The sequence below is a fragment of the Vipera berus genome (assembly GCF_964194415.1).
Source record: "Vipera berus genome assembly, chromosome: 11".
Classification (NCBI taxonomy): Eukaryota; Metazoa; Chordata; class Lepidosauria; order Squamata; family Viperidae; genus Vipera; species Vipera berus.
In genome coordinates, this window is record NC_138214.1 from 12,375,481 (window position 1) to 12,397,961 (window position 22,481).

Sequence of the window (22,481 nt, forward strand, 5' to 3'; positions counted from 1 at the left end):
TCGCTCTCTCTCAGATGATAAATAGATATCTATCATCTCTTTCTTTGTATCTATCTATCTATCTATCTATCTATCTATCTATCTATCTATCTATCTATCTATCATCTATCATACATTGCCAGCAGTTCGATCCTGACCAGCTCCAGGTTAACTCAGCCTTTCATCCTTCCGAGGTTGGTAAAATGAGGACCCAGATTGTTGGGGGCAATAGGCTGGCATTTGTAAACTGCTTAGAGAGGGCTGTTAAGCAGTATATAAGTCTAAGTGCCATTCTGTTTAGCAACAGAAATTCAGATCCCAATTATGGTTGCAAATCAAGGATTGCCTGCAATCAAATGAAGGAAGATTTCCACAAAGGACACCACCAATCTTAAGCATGAACTTTATTTGAAGTAACATAGACAGGACTAGGAATTCTCTTTTTTTAAAAAAATGCATCCTAAACTAGTCATTTCTGTTAGACTATTATATACCCTCTTTATCATTTGAAACTTGAGGGAATGTATGCGGCTTATCCTGCCCGTTTCCTGACACAGAATGATTTCATTTTTTCTGGATTTCTAACTTGTTTATGTCAGCATGTTTGCTGTTGACTTGTAAGACTCTTTCTCTTCACCTGCTGCACTAACGTAATGCAAAATTTGCTGTATTAACAAATTTGCTGTTTCACTCTTGGCTGGCTGTTGCTTGGTTAGGAGGAAAACACCTGTCTGCAAAATACAGTGATTTCTTTGTGTGAAAAAGGGGAAAAATATAGGATGAAAGCGTTCTTCCCATTTCTTTCCATGAACACAATAACAGAATAACATAGTTGGAAGGTACCTTGGAGGTCATCTAGTCCAACCCCCCTGCTCAGGCAGGAAACCCTATACCATTTCAGATAAATGTTTGTCCAGTCTCTTCTTAAAAACTTCCAATGTTGGAGCATTCATCGCTTCTGGAGGCAGGTTGTTCCACTGGTTAATTGTTATAACTGTCAGGAAGTTTCTCCTTAGTTCTAGGTTGCTTCTCTCCTTGATTAGTTTCCATCCATCACTTCTTGTTCTGCCTTCAGGCACTTTGGAGAATAGCTTGACCCCTTCTTTGTGGTAGCCCCTCAAATATTGGATCACTGCTATCATGTCACCCATAGTCCTTCTTTTCACTAAACTAGACAAACCAAATCTCTGCAACTCTTCTTCATATGTTCTCATAATCCTTGTTGCTCTTTTCTGCGCTCTTTCTAGATTTTCAATGTCTTTTTTATACTGTGGTGACCAAAACTGAATGTTGTATTCCAAGTGTGAATAGAATAGAATATACAACCTGTTAAACATTCTCTTGTACACAATAACTGTGAGACAGAAGCTCTGCAGAAATTATTTTCAGCAAATATCCGTTCAATCTTTTTCTGACTTCTGAGGAAACAAATCCACTTTTCACCTCCCTCTATCTTTCCTGAACTCATTCCACAGCCGTCTTGCACTGAATATTAAAATAGGATTGTTAGGCAACTTCTTAGAGAAATATCTGCCTCACTAAGTTTCTGGTTGGAATAACCAGAAGATGCCCTGCCCAACAAAATGTTTTGAAAGGTACCATTTGTACATACTAATGGTGTTATCATGACTTCTGAACGTGGAGAACATTAATCCAGAAATTCTCATTTATTTTGAATGCACTGAAAGAAAAGAGAGATAAGGGACAAGGCACCCAGGTGAGCAGACCTGATTTTACGTCCATTTTTACGATGGCTGGTAAGTGAAACACGATTGATAAGTGAGTTGTGCAGTTGTAAGTGTAGCAAAAAAACAACAACAACATCTCAACTTGCATTCACATGATCCTCGGATGCTGCAACCAGTTGTAAATATGATCTGGTTGCCCAGCTCCTGAAATGTGTTCATGTGGGGACCATGGGGGATATTTTATAATATTTTACTACCGCTGGAAGTGCTTTAAAGGCTGTAAAACACCCTTTCCAAGGTCGTTGTAACTCTGAATAGTCATTAAATGACCCGTCGTAAGTTCAGGACTGCCTATACCAGGGGTGTCAAACTCAATTTCATTGAGGGCTGCATCAGCATTGTGGTTGCCCTCAGGGGGCTGGGTGGGTATGGCCAGGGTGGGCGTGGCCTACTGGGTGGGCGTGGCTAGAGTGCGTATGGCCTACTGGGTGGGCATGGCCAGCTCTACATCATTGGCATCAAGGGTGCCTATAGGGGCCTGGGCAGGAGTGGGTCAGATCTGAGGGTCTCTGGCAGAAGGAGGGTCTCTGGGCCAGGGCCAAGGCAGTGGGGGCCGTTCCCTCACTGTTTCCAGGATGGCTTCACGGGCCACATGAAACCACTTTGCGGGCCGGATCTGGCCCCCGGGCCTTGTGTTTGACATGTCTGGCCTATACAATTGGCAACTCCACTCCCTGATTATTCCTTTCTCAATGACACCTGTCACTAAGAAACACAACTTCAGCCTTTTTCCTTCTAGTGCTTATAATAAGAACAAAAGCACATTGCAGGTAGATAGACCTCAAAGACGTTGGAGGGGAGAGAAAACGATGGCTGAAGTCTCTTCTCAGAAGTGGGCCTCGTTTTAAGTTAAGAAGAATTGGTCCTTTGGGACCCCATCACTCTCTCAACCACGCCAGGTTCCGTAGCCAAGTCTAACAGGAACTGTAGCCACCAGGTTGCAGGTCCAGGTTTCCCAAGGAACGTTCTCATCCCAATGGGATTGCCCCACCCAATCTGCACTAGCATGCTGCAGTTCCTGCCAGTAAAAGGATTTTGGCTGGTGGGATCCAGGAAAAGAACCTTCTGTGCTATGGTTCCCGCCCTTCAGAAAATCTTGTCCCACAGGAGGAGATCTGCTCCCACCCTCCTGACTTTCTGTAATGGCCTAAATATCTCGCTCTGCCAATCCCCCTAACAGAGGGGGATTATTATACTAGAGCTGGTTGATGCACCAACAGCAGAATCTCATTTCACCCCCAGCTCCATCCTATTCCATCCATAGATTTTACCATAATTTATATTTTTATTGCTACTAGATCCATCCATCTATCCCCACAAATTTTTAATCATAATTTTTATTGTGGCTAGATCCATCCCTCCCTCCCTCTCCCTCCCTCTCTCTCTCTCTCTCTCTCTCTCTCTCTCTCTCTCTCTCTCTCTGTCTTTCTATATCATCTATCTATCTATCTATCTATCTATCTATCTATCTATCTATCTATCTATCTATCATCTGTCTATTTCATCTCTGCATCTATCTATATAGTTTTATTGTTTTAAACTTGTGAGCCTTGTGGCCTTATTGATTGATAACAATCAATAAATACATAAAACCTCTTCTGTTACTGCTCTTCCCCTTTCACACTATGGGACTGTTACAGGTAATCCTCAACTTAAAACAGTTCATTTAGTGACAGTCCAAAATTACAGTGTCAGTGGAAAAAGTGACTTATGACTATGTTTCACACTTACAACCTTTGCAGCATCCCCATGATCATATATGATTAAAATTCAGATGCTTCATATTTATGATGGTTGCTGTCATGTAATCTCCTTTTGCGACCTTCTGATGACCAAAGTCAATGGGGAAGCCAGATTCACTTAACAACCCAGTGACTAACTTATGAACCACAATGATTCACTTAACAACTGAGGCAAGAAAGGTTGTAAAATGCAGCAAAACTCACTTAACAACAGAAATTTTGGACTCAATTGTGGGCGTAAGTCGAAGACTACCTGTATATCCTCAGAGGCATTTATTCCGCTGCATGACTTAAATGAAACCAACATAGTTTTTCTTTTCCAAAAAGAGAAAGAAACCAAGATAATTTAAATTCAAACATCAAAGTACAAAAACAGAATGTTCTATCGCTGCTCCGTTATGATTTCACGTATATATTTGAATTCTGGAAGCTGATTAATTTTTATCACCATGATAAATATTGATTCTGAAGAGTTCTTGCTTGATTTGTTCTGTTCTTTTTCTCCAAAGGAGACAACTGAACCTGCGTTAATTTAAGAAGCATTAAGAATTCACTTTGGATCCTTCATTTTAATTACTTAAACCAACACAGCTCTCTCTAAGGTATTTCTCCCCTTAATAACTTCTGACTTGTGCAATATATGAAAAGTAAAATTAATGCTAAATATTTTATAATCCATACATAAGAATCTCGCTCTACCAAAACATTTCCTAGAATACATTTTTATATACATTAAATTCATAACGTTAGTCATTGACGGTTAATTTATGCATTATTGTACCGAGATAGGAAATTGTGTCCTCCAACATTTTCCATGCTGTCTCCATTCTTGTTATCTGCTGTGTCATTCTCTGCAGGTAGATATAGAACGTGAGGTTGTACATATGTGCTTTCATATCAATAAATTTTGCAGAACAGTACTGGTTATCCGTCTTGCACGTCTTGTGCTTAATTGCCCAGGGAAAAGCAAAATTCTGACTTCATACGATTGTCTTCTTCTTATGGCTTTTGTTTCCTGCTTCAGTGAAAATGAGCCAATGCCGAAGATGGATACATCCAAAGACAACATTTTATATTCTGACATTCATCCATTCAGAGGAGGTGCTACCCAACTCCTGAATCATCCTGGACTGTAGGTAGCTCACAATACCAAGAATTATTTTTTGCCCTCGTGTCAGAAGCACCAAAGTGCTTCCGGGTTGAAAGGATTAGCCGGTGACATCACCGTTGCCCTGGGGATGCCCAATTGGGGCTCTTTTTATGGGCAGGAGCTGGAGTGAAGGACAGGAGCTCACTCCACCTCACAACAACACTTGGATCTCGAACATGGACTTGTTAACCTCCTGCCCAGCATTCAACCACTTGAGTCATCATGCTTCTACAAGGCAACATTTTTAAAAATAACAAATAAACAGATACCAGATCCAAGTCAATGAAGAAAACCCATATATAGAAAGAACCAAGAAATATTTATAGCTCAGGGTTGAAATGAGAGGTCCCTGGTGCTCTCAGAGCTTGATTGTTTTCTTGTAGATGTTTCATTACTAGGGAACACCATCAGTGCTAGTGCTAAGCATCAGCTCTCAGAGACCCCTCACTCACATATACACCAAACAGAGGCTACAATCACTCCATCCCATAGTTTGGGAGAAGAGTTGGGTTTTTAAGGTCCTCTAAAACACCATCAGAGTGGGAAAGACTTGGATTTCAAGGACAACTTCATTCTCAGGAACTTAGGGACAGTGAGAGAAATTTGGCTAGTGCAGATGAGAAAGTAATAGCAAGAGCACTTAGACTTATATACCACTTCACAGTGGTTTACAGCCTTCTCTAAGCAGTTTACAGAGTCAACACATTGTCCCCAACCATCTGCGTCCTCATTTTACCGACCTCAAAAGGATGGAAAGCTGAGTCAATCTTGACCTGGTCGGGATTGAACTCCTGGCAACAGGATAGATAGATAGATAGATAGATAGATAGATAGATAGATAGATAGATAGATAGATAGATAGATAGATAGATAGACAGACAGATAGATGATAGATAGATAGATAGATAGGTAGATAGATAGATAGATAGATAGATAGATAGATAGATAGATAGATAGATAGATACTAGATAGATAGATAGATAGATAGATAGATAGATAGATAGATAGATAGATAGATAGATAGATAGATAGATAGATAGATAGATAGATAGATAGATAGATAGGTAGGTAGGTAGGTAGGTAGGTAGGTAGGTAGGTAGGTAGGTAGATAGACAGACAGAATAAAGCAATAGTACTTAGACTTATATACTGCTCCACAGTCCTTTGCAGCCCTCTCTAAGCAGTTTACAGAGTCAGCCTATGGCCCCCAATAATCTGGGTCCTGATTTTACCGACTTCGGAAGGATGGAAGGCCCGAGTCAACCTTGAGCCAGTCAGGATTGAACTGTCAGCAGCTAGGAGTCAATAGAATTAGTCTGCAGTACTGCATTCTAACCACTGTACCACCAGTAAATTCCTTTGGCGGTTCCCTTTATTTTTCACATCCAGAATCAAATCATCAAACTTTCCTTGAAAGTTGACTATGAAGATGAACATTAGTAACACACATATTCAGATGACAATACTCTTCTTTATTCAAAAGTAAACTGTTTTAATGCATTTGAGATGGATCAGAGCCAAGACACCTTACCGGATGAGCAGTCAGAGCCTGTCCACTTTGGGTCACAACTGCACAGTCCTGTCTCCAAGACAAAAGTGCCGTGGCCAGAGCACTGTTCTTGACAGATGGGAAGTGATGTTTCACAGTTGACTCCACCCCAGCCCATGGAGCAATGGCATTGTCCTTGGACACAGACTCCATGCCCAGAACACATAGGATCGAAGCAGTCCTCTGGAAGATAAAACAGGGAAGCAATGACATGAAATAGACCACAGACATCAAGTAAAAGTATCCTTACATTTTCAAGGAATAAGGTTTGAAGACAAATACACCCTTCCTTTTAAGCTTCAGATTGCCAAACTCTAAGTCAGGGCTCTTCAAACTTGGCCCTTTTATGACTTGTGGACTTCAAGTTGAAGTCCACAAGTCATAAAAGGGCCAAGTTTGTTCTAAGTCAAATGATATTACAACTAAGGAACGGAGGAAGGGCCGCAGGAAAAGAGAACTTTCATAGCATGGGAGAACTTAGCTGATCTTGAAAGATATTTTGGAAGTCAACTCTCATCAACCCTACCCAGTTGGCTGGATCTGAAGGAACTACAACGGCTTCTAAGACTTCTGATACATTTTACCCAGCTATCGGTAGAAACACAGTTAATTCTTCAGCCAGAAAATTAGTTTCTCCTTTGCTAGAAGTCATACCAAGAGGAATTTTAACAAGCATACAGTTTTGGAATTAGCATGCTTAATTCCGAATAAGCAATGGCTCCATGTCGGCTATATTCACCTCATGGTGAGGTGGGTGGGCAGCAAATAAATTTAATACTTAAATAAAATAAATAAATATTGCTCTTATTTTAATCTGCTAATTCTGAGGCTCTGAATACAAATATTTTTTCTGTATCCTGCATATGGGGAACGGGTGTTTAATGTTCTTCCCTTTAAGAACAAGAAAAAGGTAGACACAATCCTTGACTAAATGACGTTTGGTGACCATTCAAAGTTACAACGGCACTGAAAAAAGTGACTTGTTACCGCTTTTCACATTTATGACCGTTGCAGCATCCTTGTGGTCATGGGATCAAAATTCAGATGCTTGGCAACTGGTTCATATTTATGACGGTTGCAACATGTCCCAGGGTCATGTGATCCCCTTTTGTGACCTTCTGATAAGCAAAGTCAAAGGGGAAGCCAGATTCACTTAACAACCGGGTGACTAACTTAACAACTGCTTGCAAATCACTTAAACACTGGGGAGAAAACTCACTTAACAAATGTCTCACTTAGCAACATAAATCCTGGGCTCAATTGTCATCGTAAGTCGAGGACTACCTGTAGAGCAGAGGTCCCCAACCTTTTGGGGCACCAGGGACCGGTTCTGTAGAGAGAGGTTTTTCCACGGACCGGAGAGTGTGTGGTTTTGTGTGCTGCCTGCATCCCGCGGATGAGGCTTTGCTTGTTTGTGAGAACCAGTTGCTGTCATGCCACGGACCGGGGGTTGGGGACCCCTGCCATAGAACATTCCACGAGACAATCTTTCGCGCACCCCTTTCGGCATGCAGTGCGTTGGCTTTTTTAAGTACTGAACTTTTTGACACTTTGGAAGTAGTATTCCAGGAACAAAACAACACAACAAAAGAGACCCACCTTCTTCGCATATCTCTCCTTTATAACCGGGGACACAAATGCAAATGCCCATGATACATGTGCCATGCCCAAAGCAGGTGGGGTCAATGCACTGCTCCTCTGGCACATCGCATTCTGCTCCCTTCCACCCGTTGCGACAAACACAGTGACCCTGTTCATATTCCCCGTTTCCACTGCACAAAACTGGGCAGGAATCTGTGGAAGGAAGATGCAACTCGGCGTCAATAATCTGCATCAGATCACGCTCTCATCCAAGAAGCTTCTGCGGTTCTAACGTTCGCAGAGAAGTGAAACATTTTCAAAGTGGGGGGGGGGAACCCCCAAGGAAGTCCAGTTGCCTTTTGAAAAAAAAAAGCATCATTGGGATGGTGGAGAATCTCGATAGACAGGCAGGAATGTTTGTACGTTTGGGTGAGTGGGTTCAGTTTCAAATCCGTACCTCGTGCGCAATCAGGACCAAGGAATCCTGGGAAACAGTGGCAATGGCCAGAAATACATTCTCCATTTCCATTGCAGTTGGTAGAACAGTCATCCATGACTTCTGTTCGGAGAAAGACCAAAACAAACAAAAGAAGAAGAAATGCACACTTGGTGTGAAAGCTACAAACAAGGCACAGCATGCGACACAATCCTATGGCAGGGGATGGCAGTGACTAGTACCATTCCTAGTACTCAGAATCATCATAAACTAAGGTATCTCTCCAGCAATGTGACTATATTGTCTCAACATATAACGCCTCGGTTGTCTCAGCCAATTTTAATTCTAACCTACCTAACTTCGGCCCTCACTCCATCTTTAAGAGGTCACTAAAGGGGCACGCATAAGTGTCCTGGTGCACCTGTCATCCCCGTCACATTTTGATTTTCTTATTTTCTTTGTGCAAATCTGTAATTTTGTTTCACCAATAAAATAAAATAAATAAACAAATATTGCCCGAGTTTGCATATTTGCAATGGAGCATGCCAATGGTGTGTGTGTGTGTGTGTGTGTGTGTTTCTCATCTGGTTTCTTCTGTTAAGGGAAGTGGCAAACCACCCAGAACTGATCTGTGCAACATGGGTTGCGTAATCCTGCAGGGACTTACTGCAGCTTCTACTACCCCAGGGGTCTTCAAACCTGGCCCTTTTATGACTTGTGGACTTCAATTCCCAGAATTCCTCAGCCAGGCCCGTACTACTTGTATTAACCTGATGTGGAACTGCTGAAACCTGTAAGCAAAATGGCACTTTTTTTTTCATTTCCCCTAAAATATGGATGGGTATGATAATCAAAGATTTCCAAGAGATCATCTACTTTCATTAAGACTTCTAATGCATCAGTGAATTTCAGGCTAATTTGGGGGATGTAGGAGGTTAAGTCTTGAAGTTTGCCTTTCACAGATCTAGTTGCAAGTCTCCAAACTTTTTGGAGGCCACCTTGGTTCACTGCAGTGGTGCAGGTAGAGCAGGAATCTTCAAACTTGGCCAATTTAAGGCTTGTGGACTTCAGCTCCCAGAATTCCTCAGCCAGGCACTCTGGCTGAGGAATTCTGGGAGCTGAAGTCCACAAGCCTTAAATTGGCCAGGTTTGAAGACCTCTGAGGTAGAGCATATAGCATTATTGGGGTCCTTTACAAGCCAGAATCATAAACCAGGATTTCTTGGAGAATGAATTCTGCTTGGCGCGGGAGCCAGAAGCCCTGTTTCTCAGATACAGTTGACATTTTAAGCAACCTTGTTCATGGAAAGTGCAGAGAAGCGAGAACCGAAGCTTCCCATTTCATCTGAACGTATTCTGCTGCGTTTTCAATCAAGCCTTCCTATTAAATTAATCTTAAACTTCACAGTACTGAAACCACAAATCTCAAATGTTCCCGTGCTACTATATAATTGCATTTCAGAATTCCACGTTCCCAACAAATCTGGAAAGAAATCCAAATTGTGAGTGGCAAGCAGACTCTTTTTCTATGAAAAAGTATCTGAGTTTATATATCATGCTAGGCCATTTCAGTTTGGCTTAGTCAAGGTATAAATCCTTGCCAATTGCAATTATTCACACTAACCTTGTTTATATAAACTGATTCAGAGCCTTTCCCAACCTAATAAGCCCCCAATATGTGGAGCTGCTCAAATAACAATCACAGATACATCTGCAGCACACGGTTATGTGCTGAGACCCTACTGACTCCATCAAACCTAAGGAAAAAAAAAAGAACTATCTCTTACCAATTGCTGTCGTTAACATAAGCACTTGCTCCACCTTTTTGCCATCGTTGTAAAACGCCATGTGCCACGCTCCTTGGTCCATATACTCTATGAAGCCAGTTTCTTGCATGGACATTAAAATTAGATTTCTGGGCCCCTGGTGAGATTCTTCAGAATGTCTCGGCTCCTGTTTAATTAGCTGTTTCCCATCCATTAGTTTTACAAAGTCAAACTGAAACAGCACAGATTACAGACATGATCAAATGAATTCTCATTGCCTTTCATCTCAGAAGAATCCTTTATTTATTTATATTCCATTCCTTTTTTTTCCCCCCTTGACATGGAGAGCAGGGCGTTGTCTCTTCAAAGTTAGTTCCCAAACCAAATTAAACTCGCTTTAAGTTCACTGATTCCTTCCGTGACCATTAAAAAGAGGCCGATTTAGTGCTTTGTGAATTAGGTACTAGTGACCAGACTGTGACTGAAGTATAGATGTATTTGAACAAATATTTTAATCAGTTGGCAGATTTGGGCACAAAACATTATCCTCCGGCAGAAAATACAGACCTTCTGAGTTGGACACCAATAAAGGTTTTTGCTCTATAGTCAACATAGCACTAGCAGTTAAACTTACAGTATATACCGCTTCACAATGCTTTACAGCCGTCTCTAAGCAGTTTACAGAGTCAGCCATATTGCCCCCACCAATCTGGGTCCTCATTTTACTGATCTTGGGAGGATGGAAGGCTGACTCAACCTTTGAACTGATCAGGATTGAACTCCTGGCAGTGGGAAGAGTTACCAGAGCTCTTCTTTTATCTAACCCTAATATTCTGCTCTCTATATACTGTAGGAATTCTAGGCAGATCCTCATTTATCTGGTCTTGAAGAAGTTTCCCAACATGGAGTGTGATTTGTATTTACTGTTACTTCTTTCAGACCAGAACTCAAAAATATCCTCCCATATTGTCCAGTTTTGTACTACCATCTGTACAATGTTTCGCACCCTGAATTTAAGTTATTAATCACTTTTACTAACACTATTTTTATTTTATTATGTTCTCATTTATTTTTAGATCTCATTTACTCATTGTATTTCTCTTTTGTATAGCAATTCTACTATTAGCTACATAGGTGGCCCTCAGGTTATGACCATTTATTCAGGGACCTTTCAAAGTTATGACAGTGCTGAACAAATAGTGGTTGCAACTAATTCTTGAAATTCTGACCCCAGCAGTGTCCCCATGGTGACGTGATCAAATGTTGGGTGCTTGATGACCACCCTTCCATTTATAATTGGTTTTAATGTCTTTTTTTTTTTATTGAAAAGTTTTAAAATACAATTTTCCTTTAAAAAACCCCCCTTCCCCCTCCCTCCTCCCCCCCTCCCTCCCCCCTCCCTCCCTCCCTCCTCCCCCCCCTGCCTCCCCCCCTCCCCCCCTCCCCCCCCCCGACTTCCCAGAGCTGAATACAAGGTATATATATAAAAAGAGAAAGAAAAAAAGAAAAGAAAGGCAAACATAAGCAACCATGTACTAACAACTATAAATTCTAAAATCCATCACTCTCTAGCTTATATAGGATGAACCAAACCTTGGCAATATTAAATATATATAAAAAACTAAAATAAAAAAAAAACACTTTCTAGCTTATATAGAATAAGACAAACCTTAATAATATTAAATATACATTAAAAACAGGAAAAAGAACCCCAAAATAGAAAGAGAAAAAAAAGAACAGAAAAAAAAGGAAAAAGGAATTATTCAAATACTATATAATACTTCTCAACCTATACTTGTCCTAAATAGACTCCATCCCTTTTTGTCCATTACATGATATAACGTTCTTACAAATAATCTTTCAAATTAACCAAGATCTTCGCCACCTCAACCAAATCAGAAAACTTTAAAGTCCAGTCTTCTGTAATCGGCCGTTCCTCTTCCAGCACATCTATAATTATTCCAAACAATAAAAAAATTGCGAACAAAACTTTAACCTCCATTTGGAAATCTTCTATATATTCCACCAAACTTTAATCCAAAAAAACCTCACCCTTTCCACAAAACCACCACATGTAAAAAATATATTGCGTCTACACCCAAATCTTTTCCCACCTCCCATACTTGACTATGAATACGTCGTAGAAATTCCATAGACTTCTGCAAATCCTGCTATTTTCTCTTCTTAGCTCGTTTTGCAGCAGCACGCGTCACCCTCTGTTCTATTGAATCATCCGACGAAGTTGTATCTTGATCTCTTCCAACACCGTTGTCTTCTATCTGACCACCTTCGACCTCTTGATGCACTCCTTCTCCAGATCCCTTTTCAGCTTCCAGAGATGTTAATGGCGTTGCATTTAAAACATTATTATAGAAATCACGCGCTTGCATCACAGTAACCAGACGGTACCTTTTACCTTCGTGCGTCACCATCAACCCAGCTGGGATCTCCCATCTAAACCTTATATCTCGTTGCTTGAGCTCTTGCACAAGGAATGTAAAATCCTTCCTTCTCCTTAAAATCTTTGGAGGAATTTCTTTTAAGACCAAAACTTCTTGATTAGCAATCACAACTTTAGTATCATAAGCAGCTCGTATAACTTCATCTCTAGTTTCCCTTTTTGCAAAATATACCACCACATCTCTAGGCAACTTTCTCTGTCTAGCAATCCATGAATTCACACGAAACACTTTATCCATGCCTCCTTTTATTTCAGATGCTGGCTGTTTCAACACTTCTTCAAAAGCCTCAGAAACCAGCTGCTTTAGATCTTCCTTGGTATTCTCCTTTAAGCCTCTAACTCTAATGGCAAACTGCATCTGGTAATATTGAGCAAGACTCAGTTCCTTTTCCACTTTATCTTCATTCTCCAATACTTTTGCTTCTAATATAGCATTCTTTTGAGTCAGATCTTCTAGCTTTTCCTCCAATTCTTCCACACAGCGAGCCACCTTACACACTGAAGACAAGATGTCTGCCTTCATCACTCTGAACTTCTGTTCCATCCTCTCCTCCATTCTCTCCTCCAATTTCTCCAATTTCTCCTCCATCTGTACAAATCTAGCATTAATTGATTCCAAAATTACCTGAGCATGTTTTTCAAGAGCATCTTGTAAGTCCTTTGATGTCAATACATCAGGAGGATGCAGCGCCTGCAGTAATGATTGTTGCACAGGAGAAGTTCCAGCACTCCGAAGAGTTTTAGGGGGTGGTTTAGCCGCCATCTTTTACCAAATGCGACGCACTTTCACTTCAGATTTATAATCCAAAAAAGGCCATCAAGCTGGAGAGTAAAATATCACCTTTTCCTCTTGTATCGCTCTGCCTGCTCCTTTAATCCATAGTCATTCCTTCAGGCAGGGGTGGTCGCAGTCGCCTGGCTCTGCTCCAAGAATCAGGAGCAGAGGCGCCGGCCAGCTGGGAGCAGCCCAGGCTACGGGGGAGTTCAATCCTTCAGCCGCCCAAGCCATAAGCTCAGGCGGCCCTGGAGAACTCTACCCCTACCTGGGAGCTCGCCCCCTCCTCTTCTCCCGAGGAGGGGGCTTCAAATTCGCCCGAACAGCTGATCGGTGCTGTTTCGGGCGAAAAAACAACAGCTGAGCCGCGGGCAGCCCGGGAAGGCTGTCTCCGTCGCCGCGGAGCCACCGGAAGTCCGGTTTTAATGTCTTTTTATGTTTTAACTGTACTGTATATGTAATGGGACGCGGTGGCTCAGTGGGTTAAGACGCTGAGCTTGTCGATCAGAAGGTTGGCAGTTTGGCGGGTCGAATCCCGAGTGCCGCGTAACAGAGTGAGCGCCTGTTACTCGTCCCAGCTTCTGCCAACCTAGCAGTTCGAAAGCACGTAAAAAATGCAAGTAGAAAAATAGGGACCACTACGGTGGGAAGGTAACAGTGTTCCGTGCGCCTTTGGCGTCTAGTCATGCCGGCCACATGACGACGGAGACGTCCTCGGACAAGCGCTGGCTCTTTGGCTTTGAAACGGAGATGAGCACCGGCCCCTAGAGTCGGAAACGACTAGCACGCATGTGCGGGGGAACCTTTACCTTTACCTTTATATGTAATGGTGAGATGGGCAGCCAATAAAAGAAGTTCTGTTTTCTCCTGCTAGTGCAAGGATAGTCTGCAGACCCCGGAGAAGGGAATGGACTGACAAGGCAGACTTCGTTCTGATGATAGTTGAAGCAGGAGTGGAGGCTACCTGGGCAAAGTTGGTGGCAGTACAGGGTGCTGTTCAGGGTGATAGTGGCTCTGGTGGAAGAGGATGGACGAGGGCTTCCTAAAAGTGCAGGACAGACTCTGCAGCTCATGTTGGAAAGGCTGTTGTAAAACCAACCTGTGGGTTTCATCACTGGAGGCTTGTAAGAAGAGCCTGGACAACCACTTGTCTGAAATGGTATAGGGCAGTGGTGGCGAACCTATGGCACACGTGCCAGAGATGGCACTCGGAGTCCTCTTTGTAGGCATGTGTGCCATTGCCCCAGCCCCACCTCCCTCCACGGTCCCCTCACCGGCATCCCCCTCGGAGAAAAGTTGCCCCGAGCACAGCCTGCATGGAGTAACGCAGCCAAGGACATGGCAGCCGGGCATCGGGGATGAGACTCCGCCCTCGTGCCCCGTCATGCGCAGATGATGTTGCGGGGCACGGCTGGAGGGCGAGGCTGCCATGGCGCTGTTGGGCCACATGGGCAAACTGCAGGCAGACGGGGCAGGGTGGGCTGGGGCGAGGTGGAGGTTGAGCGGGGCAGGCAGGGGGACGGGTCTGGTTTGGGGGCACTCAGTCTCTAAAAGGTTCACCATCACTGGTATGGGGTCTCCCACTTGAGCAGAGGGTTGGACTAGAAGCCTTCCAAGGTCCCTTCCAGATCTATTCTGTACAGTAAAGTTTCAAAGAGCTTCAGTGAAAAGTTGACAGGAGTCCAATACTAACAAGACCTGCAGGTCTTCTGCTCACTTGGGCCAGCCTTCTTCAAGCAAAGCCTCATGAAGGTCCAGCAGCTTCCAACTCACTGAAGCTTGCTGTTCGGTTCAGAAATTCCCATCCCCCTTAAGGGTTAAAACCTAAGAACTACCTCTATATGGCCTTAGGGTTGTGATAAACCAATTTGATTTGCTCCCTTATCTTACAAGGAAGTAAAGCTCTGAACTTTCTGTGCTGAAGGTTTTCGGTTCAAGAACATCATGGAAACTTTGTATTTCTCTTTGAGAAACTGTAGTCCAGAAAAGGCAGCCAAGAGTGCAACAGCCAGATGTTAATTGGCAAATATTGCCTGCATAACAATCCATGACCAAAATCCCACAACACTTATGTAACAGTAGACTGCTTATCATTTCATCCAAAGGGCTGGGATAAAGGGAAAAGTGAGAGGAATTAGCAAAGACAATTTATGATGTCCCCCATTTTTATTTAATTTGTTCCCTTTCTAAAAAAATAGACCGATTAAGTCAGGCAGAAGCTTGGGCCTCCTCTGTTACTTGCTAACTCAGAAATGAAACATGGAAAGCCATGCCATACCATTTAAAAATCATATTTGGGGAAACTTGCACAAAGCTTGTGTGCCGTTAAATGTTCCCTGATCGCTGTCGTCATTCCATGGCTTTTGTAAGAACAAAAGCATTGCCAACTAACAATTTCCACCAAGTGATTTTTCCCATACGCACATAACTATTCCAAAGGCAGAAGAGCACATTGTCTTGGAGAAGCAGCTGGGGGACAAAATGGAAACTATTTATTTATGAAGACGCCAAAATAAAGGTGCATGTTCAGTGAAGAAAGTTCCCTCACCCTCAGAGAGTTCAAACCTAAAGACGGGCGTGAATCTTTATCCTTTATCGCTAAAGAAAACAGACAATAAAGGCAAATCTCTTTCTCTGTTCAGTGCTATGAGATATTCCTTCAAAAGGCTGTCAAAAGGTGTTAATTAAATGAGGATGATTCACTGCCTGGAAAAGATCTGTATGTGTTTATACATGAACAAAAGACAAAAGTCAGGTTGTAGATGTTTCTGGAACGCTTTGCAATTCACCCCAGCAGGAAGTAATAACTATCATAAGGTATTCTAAATAGGGGGGCATATTTTTTTTTGTTCTTTAGACTTTTCTCTAAATTAGCCAGAGACTATGGCTAATCTAGAGAAAAGAAGGACTAGGGATGACATGGTAGCAGTATTTCAGGATTTGAGGGGCTGACCCAAAGAAGAGGGGGTCAAATTATTCTCCAAGGCACCAGAGGGCAGGACAAGAAGCAACGGATGGAAACTAATCACGGAGAGAAGCAACCTGGAATTAAGGAGAAATTTCCTGATAGTGAGAACAATTAACCAGTGGAACTCCTTGCCTCCAGAAGTTGTGATGGCTCCATCACTGGAGGCTTTTAAGAAGAGACTGGACAGCTACTTGCCTGAAATGGTTTAAGGTTTCCTGCCTGAGCAGGGGGTTGGACTAGAAGACCTCCAAGGTCCCTTCCAGCTCTATTCTGATTTGAAATTCAAAATCAAACCACTATCTACTGTGACAATAAAATTATAGTTGGAACATTTCCTCTTCTTTCATGGCTCTGACAAAATTCTCCCCCCTCCCCCGCATGCTTACATAAAATGAAGAAAAATTCTCAATTGCTAGGTAAGAAGAATTTTTTTTTTTAAAAAAAGACTCCCATTAGTTCAGCAGACAGTGAAAAGCAAGGTGGTTCTTGAACGAGCCATTTAAGAGTGAACCTCAACTCTTCCTTTTGGAGAGAGCACAATGCACTGTGAAATAACTAACTTTTTAAAAAACTAGGCAAAATTAAAGTACCTGGGTGTGGGTGGGAGGAATATTGCGTCTGCCATAAATCCCAAGCAGAGAATCCTTTGCCAGGGAGACATTAAATTTCAAGTACAATGGATGATGGATCGTGATCTGGAACCGCCAAAAGAGGCCTGGTGGGATGGTCTGCATCACCTGATCTCCAATTTCAATTTCTCCCGTGTCGATGGCCTGTCCTTTCTGAAATACTATATCTCCAAAAAAACAACAACAACAACAACAAAAGGGCAAAAAAAAGGAAAGTTACGAAGAGAACATGCTTTTCAAAGGCATTTAAAAAGGCATTTAAATGAGCAGCCTGCAATTCAAGGCAAATTTGCTTCTTAAGGGAAAACGCGCTGGAAGCATTTTACATGAAACCCCAGGTAGATGGAGGAATCTTTTGGGCCCAAAGAAGCAGTCCCAAACCTTTGCAGCTGGGCAGCCCGGCTGGGCCGGTGAGCCGGTGTGCACAGGTGCGCACACAGCTCCACTCACGCAAGAGAGAAGAGAAGCCTTTGGCGTGCTACTTGGGTGTGAGTGGAGTGGACCTGCGTGCACCTGGACTGCCTCTTGCATTTCCGAATACAGTAGGCCACAGCCCGGGGACCCTAAAGAATAGCTTTGAATATTATCGGTGCTTGGAAAGAGAAGACCCTTAAAGGAGAATATTTGTACAGTAGCTTAGAGTTGAAATGAGGCATCTTTGGTGCCTCTGAGCTTGGTTGTTTTCTTGCAGACGTTTCCTTACCCAACTAGGTAACCTCATCAGTGCTAGACTGATGATGCTGGAAGCGTCTGCAAGAAAACAACCAAGCAGCAGCAAACATAAGATCTTGTATTGCACAAATGGACCACTTTCTTTCTTTCTTTCTTTCTTTCTTTCTTTCTTTCTTTCTTTCTTTCTTTCTTTCTTTCTTTCTTTCTTTCTGTCTGTCTTTCTTTCTTTTTCTTTCTTTCTTTCTTTCTTTCTTTCTTTCTTTCTTTCTTCTTTCTCTTTCTTTCTTTCTTTCCTTTCTTTCTTTCTCTTTCTCTCTTTTTCTTTCTTTCTTTCTTTCTTTCTTTTCTTTTTCTTTCTTCCTTCCTTCCTTCCTTCCTTCCTTCCTTCCTTCCTTCCTTCCTTCCTTCCTTCCTTCCTTCCTTCCTTTCTTTCCTTTCTTTCTTTCCTTTCTTTTTCTTTTCCTTCCTTTCTTTCTTTCTTTCTCTTTCTCTTTTTCTTTCTTTCTTTTCTTTTTCTTTCTCCCTTCCTTCCTTCCTTCCTTCCTTCCTTCCTTCCTTCCTTCCTTCCTTCCTTTCTCTTTCTTTCTTTCTCTCTCTCTCTCTTTCTTCCTTTCCTTCCTTCCCTTTCCTTTCCTTTCCTTTTTTTCTTTCTCTCTCTCTCTCTCTCCCTCTCTCTTTCTCTCTCTCTCCCCCACTCATCCACCCTTCCACATCCACAAAACTGATCAGCAGAATGACAGTCACAATGGATATGAATCTGTTATATCTAGCGAAGGAATACTTCAGCCCCTGGCTTCAGAGAAATTATCTCTGGGCAAAAGTCTCATTTCAGAACAACGCAGCTGAGCTGGCGTTGGGAGTTCTGACATTACTCCCTAGAGATTAAAGAAAGACAAAGGACTTTTAGCACTACATGGGTGTTAATTAGTCCACAAATGCCTTCTTATTTATATATTTAACACATTTCTATAATGCCTCTCATACCAACACATCTCTAAGCTTTACACTTCTTTTCCTCCACGTCACCCTCTTGACCCAGCTTGGTTTTGGGGTTATCAGCCTTTGAAACAAAAAAAGAAGCAAAGAAAAAAAGAAAAAAAGAAGGAGAAAAGGACTCAACACGTCCACTGATTAATACTGTAAATAAACTAAGAAGATACATTTTGGGAAACATTTTTTTTTATTCCTTGGGCATAATTTGTAGGGATGTGGTGGCTCAGTGGGTTAGGACGCTGAGCTTGTCGATCAGAAGGTCGGCAGTTGGGCGGGTCGAATCCCGAGTGCCGCGTAGCAGAGTGAGCGCCTGTTACTCGTCCCAGCTTCTGCCAACCTAGCAGTTCGAAAACACGTAAAAATGCAAGTAGAAAAATAGGGACCACTACGGTGGGAAGGTAACAGCGTTCCGTGCGCCTTTGGCGTCTAGTCATGCCGGTCACATGACCACGGAGACGTCCTTGGACAAGCACTGGCTCTTCGGCTTTGAAACAGAGATGAGCACCAGCCCCTAGAGTTGGAAACGACGAGCACACATGTGCGGGGGAACCTTTACCTTTACCTTTACCTGGGCATAATTATCAACCTGCAAAATATAGGCTCTTCTCATTTCTCGTCTCAGACCCAGAGTTTGGGCATTTCCTGGGGAATGTTGCTTCTGCTAAAGTAGCAGAGAAGTGGGAAGTGGTGGTAGGGAAGGAACCTATACATAAACAGGGAGCAAACCCCCCTCCCTCCTAGCACTGATGATGTTACCTAGCTGGGTAACGAAACATCTGCAAGAAAATAACTAAGCTCAGAGAACACCAAGGACCCCACAGGAGGAACCCTTGATATTGTTGTCATCTACAACTCTTCAAAACCCCATGGACCTCAGTACGCCAGGCTCCCTTTGTCCTCCCGTCTTCCAGAGTTTGCCCAAATTCATGTTCATTGCACCAATGATACTATCTAACCATCTCATCTTCTGCCGTCCCCTTGTCCTTTTGCCTTCCCCAACATCTTCCCCATCTTTCTTCTCATTTGGTGGCCAAAGTATTGGAGCTTCAGTTTCAAAAATCTGTCCTTCCAAAGGTTTGCTTTCTTTTAGGATAACTATTTATGAGCACAGAGCAAAGGTTAGTTCCGGCACCTAAGCTGTGTAGATACGTTTAGGTGGCTGAATTTAAGGTCCCAAAGAATTTGCTAAGCCCGTCTCTTTTAGGCTGTTGCTTATTTTCAAGAGTAGCGGCTTGTAAACAAGTTTCTTTTTTTTTTCTCCTAAGCCCTGCCCGAAATTACTTCGGTGTTTCTCTTCAGCGAATTTAATCTGAGCCAGAGGAAAAGCTGGAAGATGACAAGACATTTCAGATATTGTCTGAAACTGTTCATAAGCCTATGCCCAATAGGCCAAGTGGATGTTTAAAAACATTCTCCTGGTACTGACGCAGCGTCGTTATCATACTGATTACACTGTCTGGGTGCAAAGCAGGAACTCTAAAGTCAAAGATACAAGCCATATTTTTAAATCGAATGTAATGTCGGTCCAGATGGATGGCTTTTAAACGGGATGGTAGCTGTTTTGTCATTTTTCAAAAATGGAACGACCCGGTCTTCAGGGAAATGAATAAACATGTGTGGGTACATATGCCAAATTATACTGGGAGATGTAATTTCAACGTGACACAATCCCATTATAGAAATGTTCTTTCTTGGCAGAATTACCCCCTTACTGATGCTTTCATACTAAGTTTTGCTGTGCTATAACGAAAGGCAAAAATGTTTTCGATGAGCTAATCTCAGCCGGCTGCAAATGTACAGATAGTCCTTGACTTACAACAGTTTCCTTAGTGACCATTGCAAAAAGTGACTTATAACCACTTTTCAGACTTCTGCCCATTGCAGCATCCCTATGGTCACGTGATCAACATTTCAATGCTTGGCAACTCTCTCATATTTATGATGGTCGCAGTGTCCCAGGGGTGACGTGATTCCCTTTTGTGACCTTCTGACAAGCAAAGTCAACAGGAAACCCGGTTTCACTTAACAACCGTGTTACTAACTGAACAACGGCAGTGATTCCCTTAACAACTGTGGCAAGAAAGTTTGTAAAACGGGGCAAAACTCACTTAACACATGCCTCACTTAGCAGCATAAATTTTGGGATCCACTGTGGTCGTAAGTTCCCTTCCTGTAATGGCACATGATGGATAGGGCTTTCTTCTAAGATGTTTCTTCTTTTAAAAAAATATATTTCAGAATCAACATTTATTTTCCTCCAATGGGATGAGAGCTGGGAGGAAATAAAAGGATCCTGAGCATTTGTGTTCAATCCAACGCTGGTCCAGAAAACCTGTAGGATATACTGGTTAAAGTCTTTGATGTAGTACTGGGGAGAGACAGATCAGGAATCATCCTGATGCAGAATGAACTGATTCAATTGGACTTTTTTTATTTGATTCAAAAAGTCAATTCAGTTAGGAGATTCAGTCCAAACGTGCTTAAGTCAAATCTGAATCAAGTACCAGCAGTGTTCTCGTATATGTTGCCTTGCCCCATTTCTTATCTTCTCTATTTGCTCATTGATTTATTGGTCTGTGTTTTTGTCTGTGTTTTAAAGCCACTTAATGTGAAATCACATCTGATCCCATCTGTTTCCAGCCTTCAGATTTATGCAAAAATCCTTAGAATGTCAGCGATGGCATTCTTGCCACCAAGCCAAAAGGAGACCCTGTTAAATCATGTATTAGAAGGACTTATTGGGGCATCATGCATCTGATGAAGCGAGCTGTAGTTAGAAAAGCTTAAAGCTTTTAGAAAAATATGTCAGGCACACCCTGATTCTTGATTTTTGTGTGTGTGTGTGGTTAAAATAGACTGACGCTGCTCTACCCTTACAATATAGCACAATACAAGCGTCAGGTTGCCTAGTGGTTAAGACACTAGGCCAGAAACTGGGAGATGTTGAGTTCTGGTTCTGGCTGAGGCATGGAAGGTGAATGAGGAATGTTGGGCCAGTCACCAGGAGACGATGAGTTCTAGTCCTACCTTAGACAAAAAAGCTGACTAGATGGCTTTGAGTCAAGCACCAGGAGACTCCAGTGCAAGTCCCACCCTAGGCTGACCGGCTGACACTAGGAGATGGCCTCCCTCTGTCAGTCTAACCCACCTCACAAGGTTGTTGCTGTGTGTAAAACAGGAGGAAGGAGGAGCATTAGGTATGTTCACCCCCTTGACTTACAATACAAAGTCATAAACATGGGTTAAAAAAATCTAATAAGCAAATCAATAGTTTTAACTCGGGGAAGATGCACGTCAATTGCATGTTAATTGCATGCCCTCCCTACACAAAACCATTCAGACTTCTGGTCTTGCCTGCGAAGCCAGAGCATCTCCCATGATAATTTATACACTTGATGAAAAAAGCTAGAAAATGAGATACCTTTCCTTTCTGTTTTATCTGACACTTTCCCTCCAATGGGAGCATATGTTGTATCCACAGGTTCTGTGAGTCTGTTTCCTTTACTCAGTCCGTTTTCATACAGCTGTCCATCAACTGGCTGCAACTGCCAAGTCAGGCCACATAAATGTACTGCTGTTAATGAGAGAAAGAAAGAAAGAAAGAAAGAAAGAAAGAAAGAAAGAAAGAAAGAAAGAAAGAAAGGAAGGAAGGAAGGAAGGAAGGAAGGAAGGAAGGAAGGAAGGAAGGAAGGAAGGAAGGAAGGAAGGAAGGGGGAGGAAGGGAAGGAGGGAGGAAAGAAAGAAATAAAGACAAAGAAAGAAAGAATGAAAGAAAGAAAGAGAAAGGAGGGAGGAAGGGAAGGAGGGAGGGAGGAAAGAAAGAAAGATAAAAGAGTGAGGAAGAGAGAGAGAGAGACAGAGACAGAGAGAGGGAAGGAAGGAAGGAAGGAAGGAAGGAAGGAAGGAAGGAAGGAAGGAAGAAAGAAAGAAAGAAAGAAAGAAAGAAAGAAAGAAAGAAAGAAAGAAAGAAAGAAAGAAAGAAAGAAAGAAAGAAAGAAGAGGGAGGAAGGGAAGGAGGGAGGAAAGAAAGAA

General features: G+C 42.4%; 1 protein-coding gene across 1 annotated transcript in view; it reads right to left on the reverse strand.

The window, feature by feature from the left end:
* Positions 1-22,481, reverse strand: part of TENM1 (teneurin transmembrane protein 1) — a gene marked incomplete at its 5' end in the record, with an annotated part of 270,481 nt that overhangs the window by 109,460 nt on the left and 138,540 nt on the right. Inside the window, 6 exons of the mRNA XM_081336372.1 lie at positions 6,151-6,351; positions 7,768-7,962; positions 8,207-8,308; positions 9,973-10,183; positions 16,746-16,945; positions 21,871-22,023. Coding sequence (XP_081192498.1) covers positions 6,151-6,351; positions 7,768-7,962; positions 8,207-8,308; positions 9,973-10,183; positions 16,746-16,945; positions 21,871-22,023 — 1,062 coding nt within the window. The remainder of the gene's footprint in view (positions 1-6,150; positions 6,352-7,767; positions 7,963-8,206; positions 8,309-9,972; positions 10,184-16,745; positions 16,946-21,870; positions 22,024-22,481) is intronic.